Raw genomic sequence first — 17,311 nt, 5'->3', positions numbered from 1 at the left:
TTAGATGAGACCCTTAATACAACCCCAAGCCTGCCGGTGACATGTTCCAATATGTATGATGAGGTGGACATCGCATCGTAACATGCGTGGTGGGCAGTGCATTCACACCTGGCTTGGCCTAATTGGCTTAGACGCAACTGAGGGTGTGAACAATGCAGCTTGCTCCGCGTCTCTATAAAATAACTCGAGAGGACTCTATATCGCAAAGCATAACTGGGCACAAATACCGTATCGGTATAGCACATGATGCAGTTGGGTATCAACACGCTTCACACTCAAGGCGCGTGTCGATTCACTCGCGTGAGAGGATTAGCCGCCATGACAGAAATATGTGCCTCGTTATTTTCTGGCTCATCCTGTGATTTATAGTTATAGAATGTCTACATATCGTTCCTTTATCTCTTCCATCTATCATTTACTGCTCTCATCTTACAGTACCCTAAGTTTCAACATACTCTGGTAGCCATGGCACTCGAAACTCGGGGACTCGCAACGGTCACGACCGGTATCTTCTCCGGCTTTAAACAAGCTATCGATACCGTCACTCTTATTCAATCAGCTCTTGACTCAAATAAGACAGACGATTACCAGGTAGTGATTGAATATAAGATCTTAATGACGAGACTCGAGCAATGGGGCAGATTTTGTGGTGTAGATGATCAAATGAAATCTAGACCATCAGCGTCGTTCCTGGATAAACCAGAAGATATAAGGAAACTCATAATGGATATTCTCCATCAAATCGAGAAGCTGAAAGAGACTGGGAACGCCAAGGTAGAAAAGCACGGCTTGAGCTTGCCAGCTACAACTGAGAGCCCACAGAATGGGTCTGACAACAATGATTCGGGTGACAAGTTTCATTTCAGGGAAAAACTTTCAAAGACAGCGACGAGGATGAATTGGATCAAAACCGAAAAGCAAGAATTTGAAAGCGTCATCTTAAAGCTGGATAAGCTTATCACGAGTTTGGAAAACTTCGTACCGGAGTGCAAGGTGCCGCTCGATGCCCTGGTCGCTTCAGTGCTCGCCAAAGTGAGCGACAAAACGCAACTTCACGCATTCAGCCACCTTAACAGCAGGTCTAGTTGGGCGTTAGCGCTATCCGCCAGAGCCAAAGCAATAGGCCAGAAAAGCGAGGGGAAGGCATCACGGAGAACGACGCAGCAACTTAAATTCGCCCCGAAGGCACCAGACCTTGGGATCCTACAACTTCCGGGGAAGGTAACCTCAGTCTGGGTGGAGTGGAACGTAATCAATCCCGGTTTGCGATCGGAAGACTACGTTAGGCAGATAGAGTCACTCACCTATCTACTTGAAAACGTTAGTGAGCCAGCTCTTTGCTTACCCCCCTGCTTCGGTACATACGAAGACAAAGACTACGAAAGATTAAATGGGAGTAGACGCATAGGACTTGTTTTTGGAGTTCCTCGGGCCGACCCCCTAGATAACGGGGGGAAAAACATCCGAGAATACGATGGAGATCTCATCAGCCACCCGCCGCGAACACTAGCAAGTCTCATTCGGGATAAAGAATTTCCTATTCCAGCTCTGGGTGATAGATTCCGGCTGGCTTTTGTGCTCGCGACTACTGTTAGTTATTTTCATGCGGCTACGTGGCTACATAAAGGCCTAAACTCGGAGTCCTTGCTCTTCTTCAACGAGGTTCAAAGCCAAAAAATCAACTCAACGAGCCCTTTTATTACTGGATTTCAGCACTCAAGACAGCAGGATGAAATTTCTCAGTCACACAGTCCTCTCAAGAATGAAAAGTTTATCCAATACCATCACCCGGACGCTGACAAGGGCTTTAACAAACGAAAAGATCTATACAGTCTAGGGGTCATACTTTGTGAGATTGGCCAATGGATGTTAATGGAAGACAGGGGGAAAAACTCAAGACAGAACGCAAAACTGGTGGACCGAACTGCATGGCGAGACTTCATAGTTGGCGGTGTCCTAGAAGATCTTGCATGGAGGATGGGAAAAGAGTATCAATCAGTCGTTAAGACGCTACTAGCAGGCAATCTTCCGGAAGATTATGGAGATGAATATTTCGCCCAGGAATATTTAGAGAAAGTGATCCGCCCTTTAAGCAAGTGCATGGCTTGAAGGATTTTATATGTATTTTGCTTATATAAAGCTCAAAAGCTTAATTATATATAAATGGTTTAAAACATAACCTCTATAAAAAATTAATTTATTACATTTACCAACATAATTACACAATTAATTATTCAAGTATGCGGCCGTTGGTGACCACTCAGGCACTAGTACCAGTAGAATTCTGACACTCCGTGGCTTTTCAGGGCCCTGATTAAGTATCAATGGATAATACGGAGTACAACATGGCACAAAATGGCTTCAAGTACAAACGGAAAAGCAGCATTTACCGAAAGGATGACCGAAAGCCGCAGGGTGGTCAATTGATAAAAAAAAATGAAATGCAATAACACGGCTACGTTCATGCTGTCATGTAGACGGGCAGAATACCAAGGAATGGACCACTCAATGCCGTCCATATCAAACAAATTCAGACCCATTCTCAGTGATACCTGAATGTCCGCGCGGCTGCTCTGTTCAGCTCTAGTACTGTCCTTGTACCTGTAACAGCGCTATGCTGATAATTTGTGGCGGAAACCGAGCGTGTTAGCGGAGTATCAAGTAGCATTGACCAATATTGGATTTTGGGATTGAGAATGCGGAGCGGAATGGGGGCTTGCGGACATGGGCTGCCTGTTTTGTGAGCTGAGGACATGGTTGCCGTGTCAGTTTGTATGGGGGACGCGGAAAAGGGGGGTCGAGCGAGGCGAAGTGATGGATGCGGGTTGTTGAGCGCATGTACGAGGCTCGCGTTTACTTGATACTGGTGGTGTAAAGTTTACCTATCTTGCGGTCTGACTTGTTCTGCCGCTATTGCTTCTATGAACAGGCTGTCTTGACTCCTATTACATGATATGGGGACGCTGGGCATTGAAGTAAGTTTGACATGTAGGTGAATGGTTTACGGACGAGCTAATGTCTTTTGGGACAAAGACTTGTCATGTGAATAAACTACCTGACTTGCGTGTAAATAAATGAAAGTATATTGTTTTGAAACGGAGAATTAGTGGCCGGAAGACGGCAACTGATGGTGCAAGGAGCTTGGAGTCCCGTATCCTCTTTCTAAGTGGAAGATACGAACATAGGCGATGAGATCTTCGGCCAGGGTCAGGCAGATGCCGATGCCCTTGAAGGCGCAAAATCGATGGGACTTTTGGACGTAATGTCTAGGTCATACTCACACTACTCACCATACGACTACGTCTACAAGAGAAAAGTCTTCTATCAAGATCTACTGCGATTAATAATGATGCAAATGTCAACATCATCGTCTCGAGTGATATCACCAGTCTGTCGGGGTCCGACCCGGGCCCGTCATTTCGATCCGCCACCCGGCCACTACATTGTAAACAAACAATTAGTGCTACCTAAAGCACCGATTAGGCAGACAGAAAACGGCAAAGAAGAAGAAGAAAGTCATGAAAGCGGAGTAGCGCCAATGTCGGCAAAAGATGCTTAGGACAGTCCCAGGCTAAGGGGGAGTGGTGCGGAGAAGCGATATGAGTCTGCAAGTTCGGAGTACCAGGTGCGGAATATGTACGGAATATTACAGGTGTGAGTATATACTACTGGTAAGAGTAAGAGTCGAGATACACAATCTACGAGTACGTGTATGGCAGCTCACCGGGCGCCAAATCTTAATCCCATCGCGTGGCGAATAGGCGCCCTCAGTAGTAGGTATCGGTTATGGCTTCACGCCCTCAACAGCAGGCATCGGTTATAGCCTTCCCGCCCTTTTTATTAGAACGGAGGGCTTGGCGATGATTATGCTTGAAACTAGGTGGTAATGTAGCACCAGCCCTACTGTCGCATGTACCATTATACGACCATTATACGCATCAGAACCTTGAGATCCTTCCTGACGGGATCCACGCCCGCAAACCCTTGGCGGGGTGTCGGGTTGTTGCAAGACTCCGACAGCGTTGCGCGCTGAGTGACTTTGAGAGACTTTTGCCCACTCGGGGGGTCGTGGGGCTAGCTGGTCTTCGGCCGAATCAATCCGTCCGGGTGTAATTGGAATCTCGAGGAAATACGCGTATAGAGGCTCGACTGTCTCTCCTACTGCGATACGAAAACGGCAGCCCGTATTCAAAGGCAAACTCGCAGCACGCACTCATCGGTATACCGTAGGTGTGCGATGTGCGCTGCAAAAGAGACCACATGGATCTGCAGCTTCGATGGAGCGCATAGACGCTGGGCTGCAGGGCATCAGACGCAAAAGCCAGGGTTCGCCTTGCGTCTGTGGAAAAGGCTGTCGCTGCGTCTGATGTGTGCACGCGCGATCGTTGATCGTAGTCGCCGGAATGCAACCCTCGCCGCAGAAAGTCGAGTCCAGCTAAAGTTGGAACCTTGCACGTGTGCACGTATCGATGCCTGGCAAACGGCACATCAGTCTAACTCGAAGACTACATATGTGTGTGCTCAGGAGAAGGAATAAAAGGTCAGCAAACTCCACGCGAAATTTTCCTGTGCGATACGCGTATAAGGGCAGCCTCTAACCAGGTTCGGAGTACTCCGTGGCGCCGTGCTCGTAAAAGGGCTGTCGCTTATTTTCGTCCACTGAGCCATCTCAGATACGCCGTGGCAAGGCCACTGTGGAGGGACGGATCGCCTAGCCCATGGCGGGCTTCCAGTGGACTTCCAGGAAGAGGGTGCGGCGTAATTAAGGCCTGGCTCCCCTCCAGCGGGTGGAGTTTTGCGGACGCGCTACTGTACGGAGTAGCCTACACCCGTGCCCTGTACCTGTACTCCGTACCTTGTGCCTTCTGCCACGAACACCCGTGGCTGGCGCAAGAATGGGTCCCAGCATGCTGTCCACTGACGGGTCGGGCTGCACCCAGACTGCGAGGCTCGTGACAAGCTGGTACCGGTACCCGGCTCACTCCCCTAGCCCCCATTGCAAGGCTTTTTGTAGTATATCAATCGTACTATGGATGTTCAGCGGGATCCTGAGCACCAACAAAAGGAAGCTAAAACCTCCCCGTCAGGCCCTTTGCTTCGACTCTGCATCCCTCCCACCTTTTCTCTACCGGTGTCTGGATTGGATCTGGTTCTTTTCTTTCTTTTTAATCTTGTGCCAGTCAATCTTTTGTAATCGGCCTCTCGTACAAGAGGTGTTATTAGTCTTGCCGCTTCTTTGGTGGCTTCGTTGTGACGCCTCTTTTTCTTTTCCCCTTACAGTTTTAAATCGGGACCCGCCCCTACGAGACAAAACCACCAAACAATAGATCGCGAGATCCAGATTTCAGTCCCCGAACACGTGCAGCAGCGGCTGAGACCGCATCAACGCTTTGACACTGCGCGATCAACAGAGCACCGCAATCATGGCGACGCCCAACAGCGACTCGGGCGCCGTGGCCAAGGAGCAAGGCTCTGTAGCTGCCATTGGTAGCACGCCAAAGACGCCCATTCACGATGATACGACTGAAACCCTCAATGAAAAGGATGAAGGATCTCCCGGGCGGACGCTGGAGGCGGATGGCGATGACGAGGATGCTGACGCCTTTGCTGATGACTCCAAGGAGATGCGACGAAGGACTTCTGTTGTCCAGGCGCTAGCCCGCTCCTACTCACGCGCCTCTGGAGCTGCTGGCGACAATCCTTTCCTCGCTGGCCCGGACTCACCTCTGAATCCTGCATCAGAAAACTTTAGCGGAAAGGAATGGGCCAAGGCCATCGTCGAGCTCGTCTCCCAGGATGGCGGCTCATTCCGCTCTGCTGGTGTCTGCTTCCAGAACCTCAATGTTCACGGATTCGGCGAGTCTACCGATTACCAGAAGGATGTCGGCAACGTTTGGTTGTCGCTTGCAGGCTACCTCGGAAGCTTCGTTTCCTCCAACAAGCAGCGCATTGACATCCTGCGCCAGTTTGACGGCATCGTTCGCAAGGGAGAGATGTTGATTGTCCTTGGACCCCCAGGTTCAGGTTGTTCGACTTTCCTCAAGACGATTGCTGGTGAGATGAACGGTATCTTCGTCGATGACGATGCCTACTTCAACTACCAAGGTAAATATTCCAGCCCCACAATGTTTTGCTTGCTTAGGAGGAAGAGGGAGGAGATGTGTTGGTTGATGGAGTTCGGATGAGAGACATGAGCTTGACAGTGGGACGTTGATTGGGTTTCTCATCCCATCTCGGCCCGCCATCCCCTCGGGTGCCACAGCCGAAAAGCCATAAGCCATAAGCCACCTCTTGAAAACAACGTTGTATCGCGTACTATACTTTTCGCCATGCTAATTTTATGTATACAGGAATTTCGGCCAAAGAGATGCACAGCCACCACCGTGGTGAGGCCATCTACACCGCCGAGGTGGATGTCCACTTTCCTCAACTGAGTGTTGGTGACACCCTCACTTTTGCGGCCCGAGCTAGACAACCCCGAAAGCTTCCCCAGGGCCTTAGCAGGAATGCCTTCGCCGCCCATCTGCGAGACGTTGTTATGGCTATGTTTGGCATTTCTCACACCGTCAACACTCGAGTTGGTAACGAGTACATCCGAGGAGTTTCAGGTGGTGAGCGTAAGCGTGTTACCATCTCCGAGGCTGCCTTGTCGGGTGCCCCTCTGCAATGCTGGGATAACTCCACCCGTGGTCTTGATTCAGCCAACGCTATTGAGTTCTGCAAGACCCTGCGAATGCAAACCGAGCTGTTCAACAGCACTGCCTGCGTTTCTATCTACCAGTCTCCTCAGACCGCTTACGACCTGTTTGACAAGGCTGTTGTCCTTTACGAAGGTCGCCAGATCTTCTTTGGCCGAGCTGATGAGGCTAGGCAATACTTCATTGACCTCGGCTTCGAGTGCCCTGCCCGCCAGACCACCCCCGATTTCCTCACCTCAATGACTTCTTCTATCGAGCGTATTTACCGCCCCGGTTTCGAGGGTAAGGCTCCTCGAACCCCTGACGAGTTTGCCGCTGCTTGGAAAAACAGTGCCCACTACAAGGCTCTTCAAGCCGAGATTGAGGAATACAAGCAGGCCCACCCAATCAATGGTCCTGATGCCGATGCCTTCCGTGCCTCGCGTCAAGCCCAGCAGGCCAAGGGCCAGCGTGCCAAGTCCCCCTTCACCCTGTCCTATGTCCAGCAGATTCAGCTTTGTCTCTGGCGTGGTTGGAAGCGCCTGACGGGAGACCCAAGTCTTACCCTTGGCTCTCTTATTGGAAACTTTATCATGGCTCTCATCATTGGTAGTGTCTTTTATAACCTCAAGTCGGATGCCTCCAGCTTCTTCCAGCGTGGATCTCTCCTCTTCTTTGCTTGTCTGATGAACGCCTTTGCTAGTGCTCTCGAGGTATGGACTCCTTTACCCCCTCAGCTATGTTCTTCCTCTCTGTAACTAACATCCGAAACAGATTCTGACCCTGTACGCGCAACGACCCATTGTTGAAAAGCACGCTCGTTATGCCTTGTATCATCCTTCGGCGGAAGCCATTTCGTCCATGATCTGTGACTTGCCCTACAAGGTTGTCAACGCAATCATATTCAACCTGACGCTCTACTTCATGACAAATTTGCGAAGAGAAGTTGGCCCTTTCTTCTTCTTCCTGCTCATCTCCTTCTCCAATGTCATGGTCATGTCAATGATCTTCCGAACGATTGGCTCTGCCACCCGAACTCTGTTCCAGGCTCTGGTCCCCGCTGCTATCTTGATTCTTTCCCTGGTCATCTTCACCGGCTTCGTCTTGCCAACCCGGTACATGCTCGGTTGGTGTCGCTGGATTGGTTACATTGACCCTCTGGGCTATGCTTTCGAGGCGCTCATGGTCAACGAGTTCCACAACCGAGAGTTTGAGTGTGTCGACTTCATTCCTTCCAAGGCCTTTTCGGAGTACGCCAACGTCAGCTCCCAAAACCAGGTCTGCAGCTCTGTTGGCTCGGTTCCTGGCCAGCCTTTCGTCAGTGGTGATACCTACGTCAAGTCTGCTTTTGGTTACGAGTGGCATAACCGATGGAGAGACTTTGGTATCGTTATTGCCTTCACCGTCTTCTTCCTGGGTGTCTACATGGTTTGCGCTGAGTTTGTCTCCGAGAAGAAATCAAAGGGAGAAGTCTTGATGTACCAACGTGGCCACAAGCTCGCTGCCGCTACCCATGCCGAGAAGAAGCCCCACGATCCCGAAGCTGCGATGACGAACATCGGCCCCATTCTGACTACTGAGCGAACAAAGGAAGGTGTTCTCCAACGCCAAACCTCGGTCTTCCAGTGGCATGACGTTTGCTACGAGGTCAAGATCAAGAACGAGACGCGCCGTATTCTGGATCACGTTGATGGTTGGGTTAAGCCCGGTACTCTGACCGCCTTGATGGGTGTTTCCGGTGCTGGAAAGACGACTCTTTTGGACTGCTTGGCTGATCGTACATCAATGGGTGTGATTACCGGCGAAATGCTTGTCGATGGAAGACCCCGTGACGCCTCTTTCCAACGCAAGACTGGTTATGTTCAGCAGCAAGACTTGCACCTGCAAACCACCACTGTTCGAGAAGCCCTCAACTTCAGCGCCCTTCTCCGTCAACCGGCTCATATCCCCAAGGAGGAAAAGCTCGCCTATGTCAACGAGGTTATTAAGCTCCTGGATATGCAAGAGTATGCTGATGCCGTCGTTGGTGTTCCCGGTGAAGGTCTCAATGTCGAGCAGCGCAAGCGTCTTACCATTGGTGTCGAACTGGCTGCTAAGCCTCCTCTGTTGCTCTTTGTTGACGAACCTACTTCTGGTCTTGACTCTCAAACCTCATGGGCTATTTTGGATCTTCTTGAGAAGCTGACCAAGGCTGGCCAAGCTGTCCTTTGCACTATCCATCAACCCTCTGCTATGCTTTTCCAGCGATTCGACCGCCTACTCTTCCTGGCCAAGGGTGGTAAGACTGTTTACTTTGGTGACATTGGCGAGAACTCGAAGACCCTGACCAACTACTTTGAGAGAAACGGAGGACACCCCTGCCCTCCCGAAGCTAACCCTGCCGAATGGATGCTTGAAGTTATTGGTGCCGCTCCTGGATCTCACACTGACGTCAACTGGTTCGAGACTTGGCGCGACAGCCCCGAGTACCAGGCCGTCCAGAACGAACTAGAAAACATCAAGGCTGAGAGGTCGCAAGTCGAGAGCAATGTCGCGGATGATCCCACAAGCTACAACGAGTTTGCCGCACCCTTCATGACCCAGCTGAAGGTGAACCTCCACCGTGTTTTCCAGCAGTACTGGCGATCGCCGATTTACATCTACTCCAAGACTGTCCTCTGCACCCTGGTTGCCCTCTTCATCGGTTTCATCTTCTACAAGGCGCCCAACTCTCAACAGGGTCTCCAGAACCAGATGTTTTCCATCTTCCAGCTCTTCACTGTTTTCGGCCAGCTTGTTCAACAGTCCATGCCTCAGTTCGTCATCCAGCGATCTCTGTATGAAGTACGTGAGCGGCCATCCAAGGTCTACTCGTGGAAAATCTTCATGCTTTCTCAGATCATTGTCGAACTGCCTTGGAATAGTTTGATGGCTGTGATTATGTACTTTTGCTGGTACTACCCCGTTGGTCTCTATCGTAACGCCGAGCCGACTGATGCGGTCACTGAGCGTGGTGGTCTTATGTTCCTCTACATCCTCACCTTCCTCTTGTTCAGCGGTACCTTTTCCACCTTCATCATTGCCGGCTTCGAAACCGCTGAGGCTGGTGGTAACATTGCCAACTTGTTGTTCACTCTCTGCTTGATCTTCTGTGGTGTCCTCGCTACGTCCGACTCTCTCCCACGCTTCTGGATTTTCATGGTAAGCCCTCCCCTATTGGAGTCTTCGCAACCCGCCTGGTCAGACTTTGATTTACTAACAATTCCTTTAGTACCGCGTTTCGCCGTTTAGTTACTTAGTTAACGGCATGTTATCGGTCGGTGTCGCGAATACAAACGTCATCTGTGCCGACAACGAGTTTGTCAAAATCCAGCCACCTGCGAATCAGACTTGCATCCAGTATCTCAAGACATTCGTCGACGCGACCAAGGGTAACCTCACCAACCCTGATGCGACTGATGAGTGCATCTACTGCAGCATGTCCGAGACCAACACCTACTTGGCTGCTGTCGGTAGCCACTACTCCGAGCGATGGAGGAACTTTGGCCTGATGTGGGTCTACATCATCTTCAACATCGCCGCTGCGCTGTTCGTCTACTGGCTCGCCCGTGTGCCCAAGAAGCAGCTCAAGAAGGCCAAGAAGGAGTAATTGCTCCCGCTCAAGAAAGACAAAAACAAACGAAAAAAAACTTCATCACCCCCCTCTCTCATAAAAAAGTTTCACCATCATATTTATTTTTAACTATCACCTGTGTGGGTTTAGACGTTTATACACACGGAGTTATTTGACATGTGTTGAAGAAGCGAATGTGGCGAAGAAAGATGTTGATATTTACGATCATTCTAGAAGAGAATCTTCTTACAACGTGGAGGAATGTGTGTTTCCTACCTTTTGATTTAATGGTTTGGCATGATTTTTTGAATTGTATGCGACGCATATGCTTTTGAAAGGGTCTCGCACCTGCATATATACCTGCTGCTGCGCTGGTCATTATTTATTATCTTTTTGTTATAGATGGCATCTACCTTTGCTCGGCCATTATAAGATATGGCTTTATGTCTGAATCGGGGGAGGCCAAAATAAGGACTTTTTGGTGTACCCTCGACTGCTAATAGATTACGTTTTAGAGCACTTGCATGAACAATGCTTGTGTTGTACTACATTATTATTTTTATTCTTTTTTGATGGTGATTATCTGGTACCTGATGCTTGAATGAATATGTGCGTGTTGGGAGGGTTTTTTGATGGGGCAGTGGTTGTTGTATTGAGTGGTTCAACTTGATGATGAGTTGGATAGATAGAACACTTTATGAACTTGATTCACAATGAAATATAAACTTTAAGTTGGTTATACGAGTTACTAGCTGTGAGATTTAGCTGCAGACGTGGTTCAAGTGTCAGGCAGTGAGTTCATCATGAATGCGCATGTTACAATAACCAGTAGAAACTAGGCAATGTAGTCTTGTTCTATCATTCGATGAGCGCCTTGGCAAGCACCTGGTCGAAATTATTTACTTGTGAAGCAGCAAGATTAGCGCAGGGACTTTTGCTCTAGGCTTTCGGCGCATCTTGTCCATTGAACCCGAATTGCAGGAGAAGAAGCGGAGAGGCATCAATAATTGAGGGTTGGAGATTAATGGAGGACGTGTTTGAGCAATGATTGGCGTGCAGCATTCAGCGTGGATCTTTTGCAAAAGCTACTTATCAATGGCTCAGCTCTTCAAGGTCATGAGGATAGCTTCATATGCATGCGAGTAAAGACTCTTTGCGTGGAAAGAAGGGCCGGTGCTGTGGTGACATGCCACCGTGTAGTATAAGAGCCAATCACGCAAACGACTCACCACCGAATCACGGCCCTAAAAGGTGAGAGTTGAGGCTAAATGGAAGGGGAAGCTATCCGGACGTCTAGATCCGGAAGACGGGTAAATCGCAACCGCTGCCCAAAGCGGCGTGGCTTCAATGTCGATATCAAGAGCCACGTTTCTCATCCTCTCTTGAATGAGAGAACACCGTGTACTATCATTCTCGTAAACAATCCCCTTTGCCGTCTGGTTATCTCATCATCTGCTCGACCGGAATAATGGCTTCAACAGGTGAGGGAGGGTATCGCATCATGCCTCTGCCCCGCAATCGCGTGCTGTGTTGTCTCGTTGCTAGGCTGGATTAGGGGTAATATATACGATGAGCACCCGTTTGTCTTGAACTGCGTCCTTATAGATGAAACAAAAACTGCTTTTCGAGGGAGCAATGATGCGTATTGTAAATATGAGGGGTCAAGAGTCCCCGCTGACCATTCAATAACAAAGGTTGCAGCATCAGCCCTCACTGCATTGACCTCAAGACCTCTTCGTACGTGTCTCATACCTCAATGATGCCAAGTTTCAATATCGAAAACGCATTGAGCGAGGCACTTCCCCATCTTGTAATAGTCTTCCGAACAAGAACGCGGAGCTTCTGCTCCATCAGTAGTAGCGGCATCCAAGCCGACGCATCGCATCGCAAGCAGCGATTTTTAGTTTGCGCCGGCTGGGGAGAGGCAGGTGGATAAGAGAGAGAGCTCCATCAATCGTCGATCGGGCTAATTGGGTCCTGGAGCACTCGGCCAAATGCTGCACGGCGGGAGTAGACGTCTCAGATTGATGACGGCCACTGCAGAATGATTTGCATATGCTACCCATACAAGTACGAGTGTTGTTTGTTAGCAGGTCGCCTAATCGAGTCTCGCCGTGCTGGTATTGGAGCGACTGTTAGCGAAAGCAATACTCACAGTATTCCAAGGCAGGACTCGTCATTTTTGATCGGTTCGCATCCCGGCATCTCTGCATCATATGTCGTATCGTGTGCCGTATCACATCCAGTATCAGATGCAGGTCGGACCACCATTCATAGCCAAAATGGGCGTTGCCGACCGCGGGAAGACCTACCGATCCGGATGGAACCCTAAATGTGTATAACACGGAGATGACAACTGCACATGCCAAAGTGCTCGCTTAACAGACATACTGCCTCTTGTATCTCCACTCTCTGTATGTTGACAACAGTGAAGCAGCCTTACAGAACAAGAGTTGATCAATATTCGTCGCTCGTATTCTTAGTCGTAAACGACATAATAAGGCACTCTAGCACTGCTTGTACATCTTGGTACATACCTCGGAGGCAGGCACTGTTCACCATCACAAATCGCTTGGGTATTAATGGCACGCTCACAGGGCTTCGCGAATACCACTTCAACGAGAAGCCATCGTATATCCCAAAAGCCAGCTAGCCGGCATACCCTGTCCACAGCATGGCACTCACGGCGCACGGTTCAGCATTGAAGCGCGGCCAACGTGGCTCTGCCGGGCTAGCCTTGTCAACGACCATTTCCGTGGAATTGGCTCACGGGGGGTCACGGTCATTGCCCTGGCTCTGGGCTGCCGTGCCGCGCCCTAGCGTTTTGAGGCTCCGACGACACATGGCCTTTTGATGAAGTCGAGATCGCGGCGAGGTTTGGTGGCAGATGCTCGTGCTAGATACCCAGCTGGGCGATGTTGAGGAGGTGATCCCTAGCAGGCTGTGAATGGGCGTTTTGGAGTGCATATTCGGGCTTAGGGCGGGGGGAACTGGTTGTCACTTTGGAAGCCGGTGATGCCCATCTCGTTCCCTGCAAACGAAAAGCAGCCAATCAGGCGCATCATGGCTGTTTTTTTCAGCTCGACCGGACCTGGTATCTTGTTAGATGAAGAATCAGCCGTCTCTTTGCTCCGGTCTGCGTGTTTCGAATTTTGGCGCGGCTGCCAGTCCCAGGACCGCCGCTGGCTGTTGATTGGCCGGCTGTCCTTAGTCACACCCCCTGCCGTCGCTCCCCACCGCGCCCCTGGACAGCTTGTCAGGGGGAAAGAGCCCCGGTTTGGTTAAGCGTCAGGAACAGGCTGTTGATTGGCCCATCTGAGTGTGGAGCTGTACCGCTAGCGTCAGTCAGGGGAGTTTCTAGAGGCGGGGCTGTTCTTTGGGAAGCAGCGTTCGTGGGCGGGCAGGCGGGTTTTAATTTTGACAATTTTTTTCGGTTTAATTTTGTCCTTGTCTTTTCTTTTTTGGACTTTACATGGATAAGTACTACCCAGGACTGCTCTATTACTGCCCCTGTTTCGGCGATGCGGCATGTGTCTGCGCTTGTTGAGATCAATTTGTTGAGTTTAATGTGATCAATATCAACATTCATACAAGTGCCACTTGGTACTAGGTACTAGGGCAACCCTAATAGTTTTAGTTGCTATGACATCTATTGCTGGGTATCAAGCAAGTAGAGCATCCAGAACAATTTATAGCCATTGACGCTCCTAAAGACTTGATTGGAGCTAAATTAAGAACTAATGTCTATACCGACACTTTTTACTCTATCTCGTCCCTCATAGGTAGACATGAAGTAGTTCATTCACAGCACCAACACCTTTGCACTTGACGGGTGAATCAGGTTTGTGGGGGAAATTTGCCTCGGCCGGAACCTGGTCCTGGTTCGCGCGGGCTTGCTCGGGATGCCCAAGATTAGCCGCACCGCCTGCCAAAGCCCTGAACTTGCGATAATAGGGGAGACTTCGAGAACGAATCAATACTGCAGTCTATGGAGTTCGGAGTACTCCGCTGCTGAACAAGTGATCCCGTGACCCATACGGATGCCTGCGCTAGGTTATCCATCAATTCTTTCTCCATAGTATTGACAACTTGTACCGAGCCCCTGGGCGTTTGCATCACTTGCCGAGTCAAGCAAAACTCGAATTCGTGCTGCCGTCACCTGTCACTGTCGTCCAAATAGCATCGGTGCCATGGGCGGGAGACGAGTCGTGGCAAATTCTAAGATCTCCGTGGCGTCTTCCGGTGGCTTGCAGTCGCCAATAAATATGGACTGCTGCTACCTTCACCCCGCCGCTAATATCATGTCAGCCCATTTGCGCATCCAGTAATTTGCCTTTTCCGGGACATCTCGAATCGTTGCGTACGAGTATGCAAGGAAGCTGGAACAACATCAACAAGATAGTAGTCCATTGGCTCGACTGACTCCTGGCTCGGTCTTGGCCAATACTCGTACTCGCCCTAGCATCGCCACAAAATAGACACGCCAACAAACCAGTGGGCCAAATTGATCGTCGCTTCGTCTATCTTAAGCATCAGGATGAAAAGTGGCATGTGGTGGGCCGCCAAAAGAAAAAGAAAAGAAAAAAGCCTGACATTTTGTCCCAATTACGAGAGCTGCTGCTCGCATCGTTCCCTCGCGTAGGGAGGTAACGCGCAGCTAGCATCTTAGTAGGACTCCGTATTTCGATACGCAAGGCGAGCTCTTGGCCCGATTCTTGTCGCATGCTCCATGATGAATCATGGGTTGTCGTACAAAGTAAGCTGGCATCTGACAAGCACAAGCTGTTTATCAAAGTTTGTTTTAGCTTGTGCCGATCATGTGAGAGTTGTTGATGACCGATATTTCTTTCGCCCGGCCAGTAAAAGACCATGCTGTAGCCCCCTTTCACCGCCGTCCTTCGTCTTGCGCCCCATCTCGCAGCTCTCCGAATATCCCGAGGCATCGCTTCTATCCTAGAGGCCGTTGTTCGGCTGTTTCGGGCGAGGATGCTCGAGGCGCGGAGAATCTCTCATCTTGGCTGTAGCCGCGATGGAGCTCCGATGCAATGTGGGTGCCATGCCCTTGGCGGTGGAGATTTTGGGTAGCAAGCGGTAGCACGGTACGACTCGATAGATGGAATTGGGCGTAACGGCCAGATGATATTGATGCAGGACGAGACATCTCATGCAGCCTCAAAGTTTTTATCTGGCGAATCAAGAAAGCAATATGCCGTGGGATAGCCACAACTGGAAGTCGCATGCATACATCAAGCAATACAGTACACCGTTTGGGTCAGTCAGCCTCTTGCTTTGCGACCTGTCATATCCATGCCCATATTCGGCGAACCTTGCGGTGGGGGAATGGGAATACAGTTCTGTACATGCTTAGGAGAGCTGTCTTATCAGCGCCTTGCACAAATTGCTTGTTCTTTTCTCTCTTTGCTTTTTCTCATCTTGCGACGCTCTATTCCAGACCACGCACCTCCTTGCGTATTCCGGGGACCAATGGGGTGATCTGAGCCGCTGATGTTCCATCAAATTACTTTCTCCAGATGAAGCAAATGATGTACAAAGGAGTATATTTGTGGCACTTAGCTACCAGCCGCAGAGGGAGCGTCCCCCGAGCACATCGAATGCCCAGAGCACTTTTGATATTGCACCAAACACCACTCGGATCAAGACTCCTGCCAAGTTGGGCCGATTGCGATGCGACAAAGATTTGAGTGGCGACAGAGCATCGGAGCATGCTTCTTCCTGAATGGTGACGAATATCGCTTGCATGCATGCTGTGGAACGGGCGCATCACCAAACTTACCGCAACATCCCCATGTCAATCCTTTCGGTCGGCTATGTGGGAGCCGGGAGTTGTGATTGGGGGTACCTGTCGCCTATCAAAGTGACCAGACGGGTTGGAATATACAAATGTCTGGGGTTTTTTGCCTCTGTTTCTTTCTTCTTTGTGGCAAAAAGCAGGCACACGTACCTATGAAGAGGCATCAATGGGATGTAAGGGAGAGATTGGTGTAAATTAACATCAATATCAAGATTACGAGCGTCCAGGACCTTGTGGCTGCGTTTGCTGAGCCGTGCCGCCAAAACAAGCAGCGCTAGACCCGGCTGAGACATGACCGTTTGCCCCAAGACATTACCGGGCCTGGCATCCAATCTCTGAGAGTTTCCCATCTCTGACCACGATTGCTTAGCGCGCTGCAAGTACAGTAGAGAAGAGACAGAGTTTCACATCCCATGCTGGTGAATCAGGGGAAAGCCCGCCTTCTCAGACACGCAGCTGGGTTGATACACCGGGTTTCGGGGCTGAACATTGGTTGAATCGTGCTAGATGCTAGGTTTTGCAACAGGTACGTATGGCACTCATACAGCATTATGTACCAAGGGGGCATATCTAAAAGGACCCAGGGAAGGGAGGTCTAGTGGAGTTGACCGGCGGCTTAATCGTCCAAGCCTTGTGAAGCCATCAACAAGTGAAGGGATTGCGAGAGAGAAAAAAAAACATTGGAACCTTGAAAAGTTTAGTCGCGGCCCCCTGGCAAAGTCCACAGCATGCAACTGAGCCCGTAGGCGGTACCCCTGCCGTGGCTGCAGCCGTACAGGCGGTGCTATTGGGCGCTAGGCAGTGGTTAGTGGCTAGTGGCCCGTAGCCCAGGCACGACCGCTAGCATGGAGGCCATCACCAGCTGCCGCTGTGCTCAAGCCCCTTCTTGTCATCGCCAGCATTTGATCCCAATTTCTACCCTTGCCGGGCTCGCACGCTTCTCTCTCCACTTCTTTTTTTTCTCCTCTTCATCCGCTCACGGCTTTCAAGGACCAGCATTGCCCTCTTTCTTCTCTTCTCCCGCAGGCGATAATCTTGGTTTCTGCTCTTTTGTTCACCACGCTCATTCCCGCCAGCACGCTGCGAAAAGCAACCACCGCCTCCGACTTCGTAACCGACGCCTGCGCCTTGTCCATAAGCTGCCACCCTCAGAAGCATGCTGTCCGCCGCTCTGTGATACCCGACACTCCTTATTCCAACTCGCCCGTCTCACGACTTGTATAAAAGACC

General features: G+C 50.3%; 2 protein-coding genes across 2 annotated transcripts; both read left to right on the top strand.

Moving 5' to 3' along the window:
* Nucleotides 1-412: 412 nt before the first annotated feature.
* Nucleotides 413-2,109, top strand: V8C40DRAFT_281071 (prion-inhibition and propagation domain-containing protein; the record flags this gene model as incomplete). The annotated part of the gene is made up of 1 exon (XM_083221520.1): nt 413-2,109. Exon 1 carries the CDS (start codon nt 466-468, stop codon nt 2,107-2,109), a length of 1,644 nt encoding a protein of 547 aa, XP_083070983.1. The 5' UTR covers nt 413-465.
* A 2,921-nt stretch (nt 2,110-5,030) lies between these two features.
* Nucleotides 5,031-10,983, top strand: V8C40DRAFT_251355 (ABC-2 type transporter-domain-containing protein). Its single transcript, XM_083217171.1, has 4 exons — nt 5,031-6,105; nt 6,351-7,390; nt 7,452-9,857; nt 9,928-10,983. Exons 1-4 carry the CDS (start codon nt 5,424-5,426, stop codon nt 10,303-10,305), a joined length of 4,506 nt encoding a protein of 1,501 aa, XP_083070982.1. The 5' UTR covers nt 5,031-5,423; the 3' UTR covers nt 10,306-10,983.
* Nucleotides 10,984-17,311: the final 6,328 nt, after the last annotated feature.

The sequence above is a fragment of the Trichoderma camerunense genome, assembly GCF_050948025.1.
Source record: "Trichoderma camerunense strain CBS 138272 chromosome Unknown V8C40scaffold_14, whole genome shotgun sequence".
NCBI lineage: Eukaryota > Fungi > Ascomycota > Sordariomycetes > Hypocreales > Hypocreaceae > Trichoderma > Trichoderma camerunense.
The sequence above is the reverse complement of the archived record's forward strand: the minus strand, read 5'-3'. Positions and strand labels throughout refer to the sequence as shown.

Coding starts and splice junctions, on each gene's coding strand:
- V8C40DRAFT_251355 (XM_083217171.1), top strand. CDS start 5,424: ATGGCGACGCCCAACAGCGACTCGGGCGCCGTGGCCAAGGAGCAAGGC. Junction 6,106..6,350: donor TGCCTACTTCAACTACCAAG/GTAAATATTCCA, acceptor TTATGTATACAG/GAATTTCGGCCAAAGAGATG. Junction 9,858..9,927: donor CACGCTTCTGGATTTTCATG/GTAAGCCCTCCC, acceptor CAATTCCTTTAG/TACCGCGTTTCGCCGTTTAG.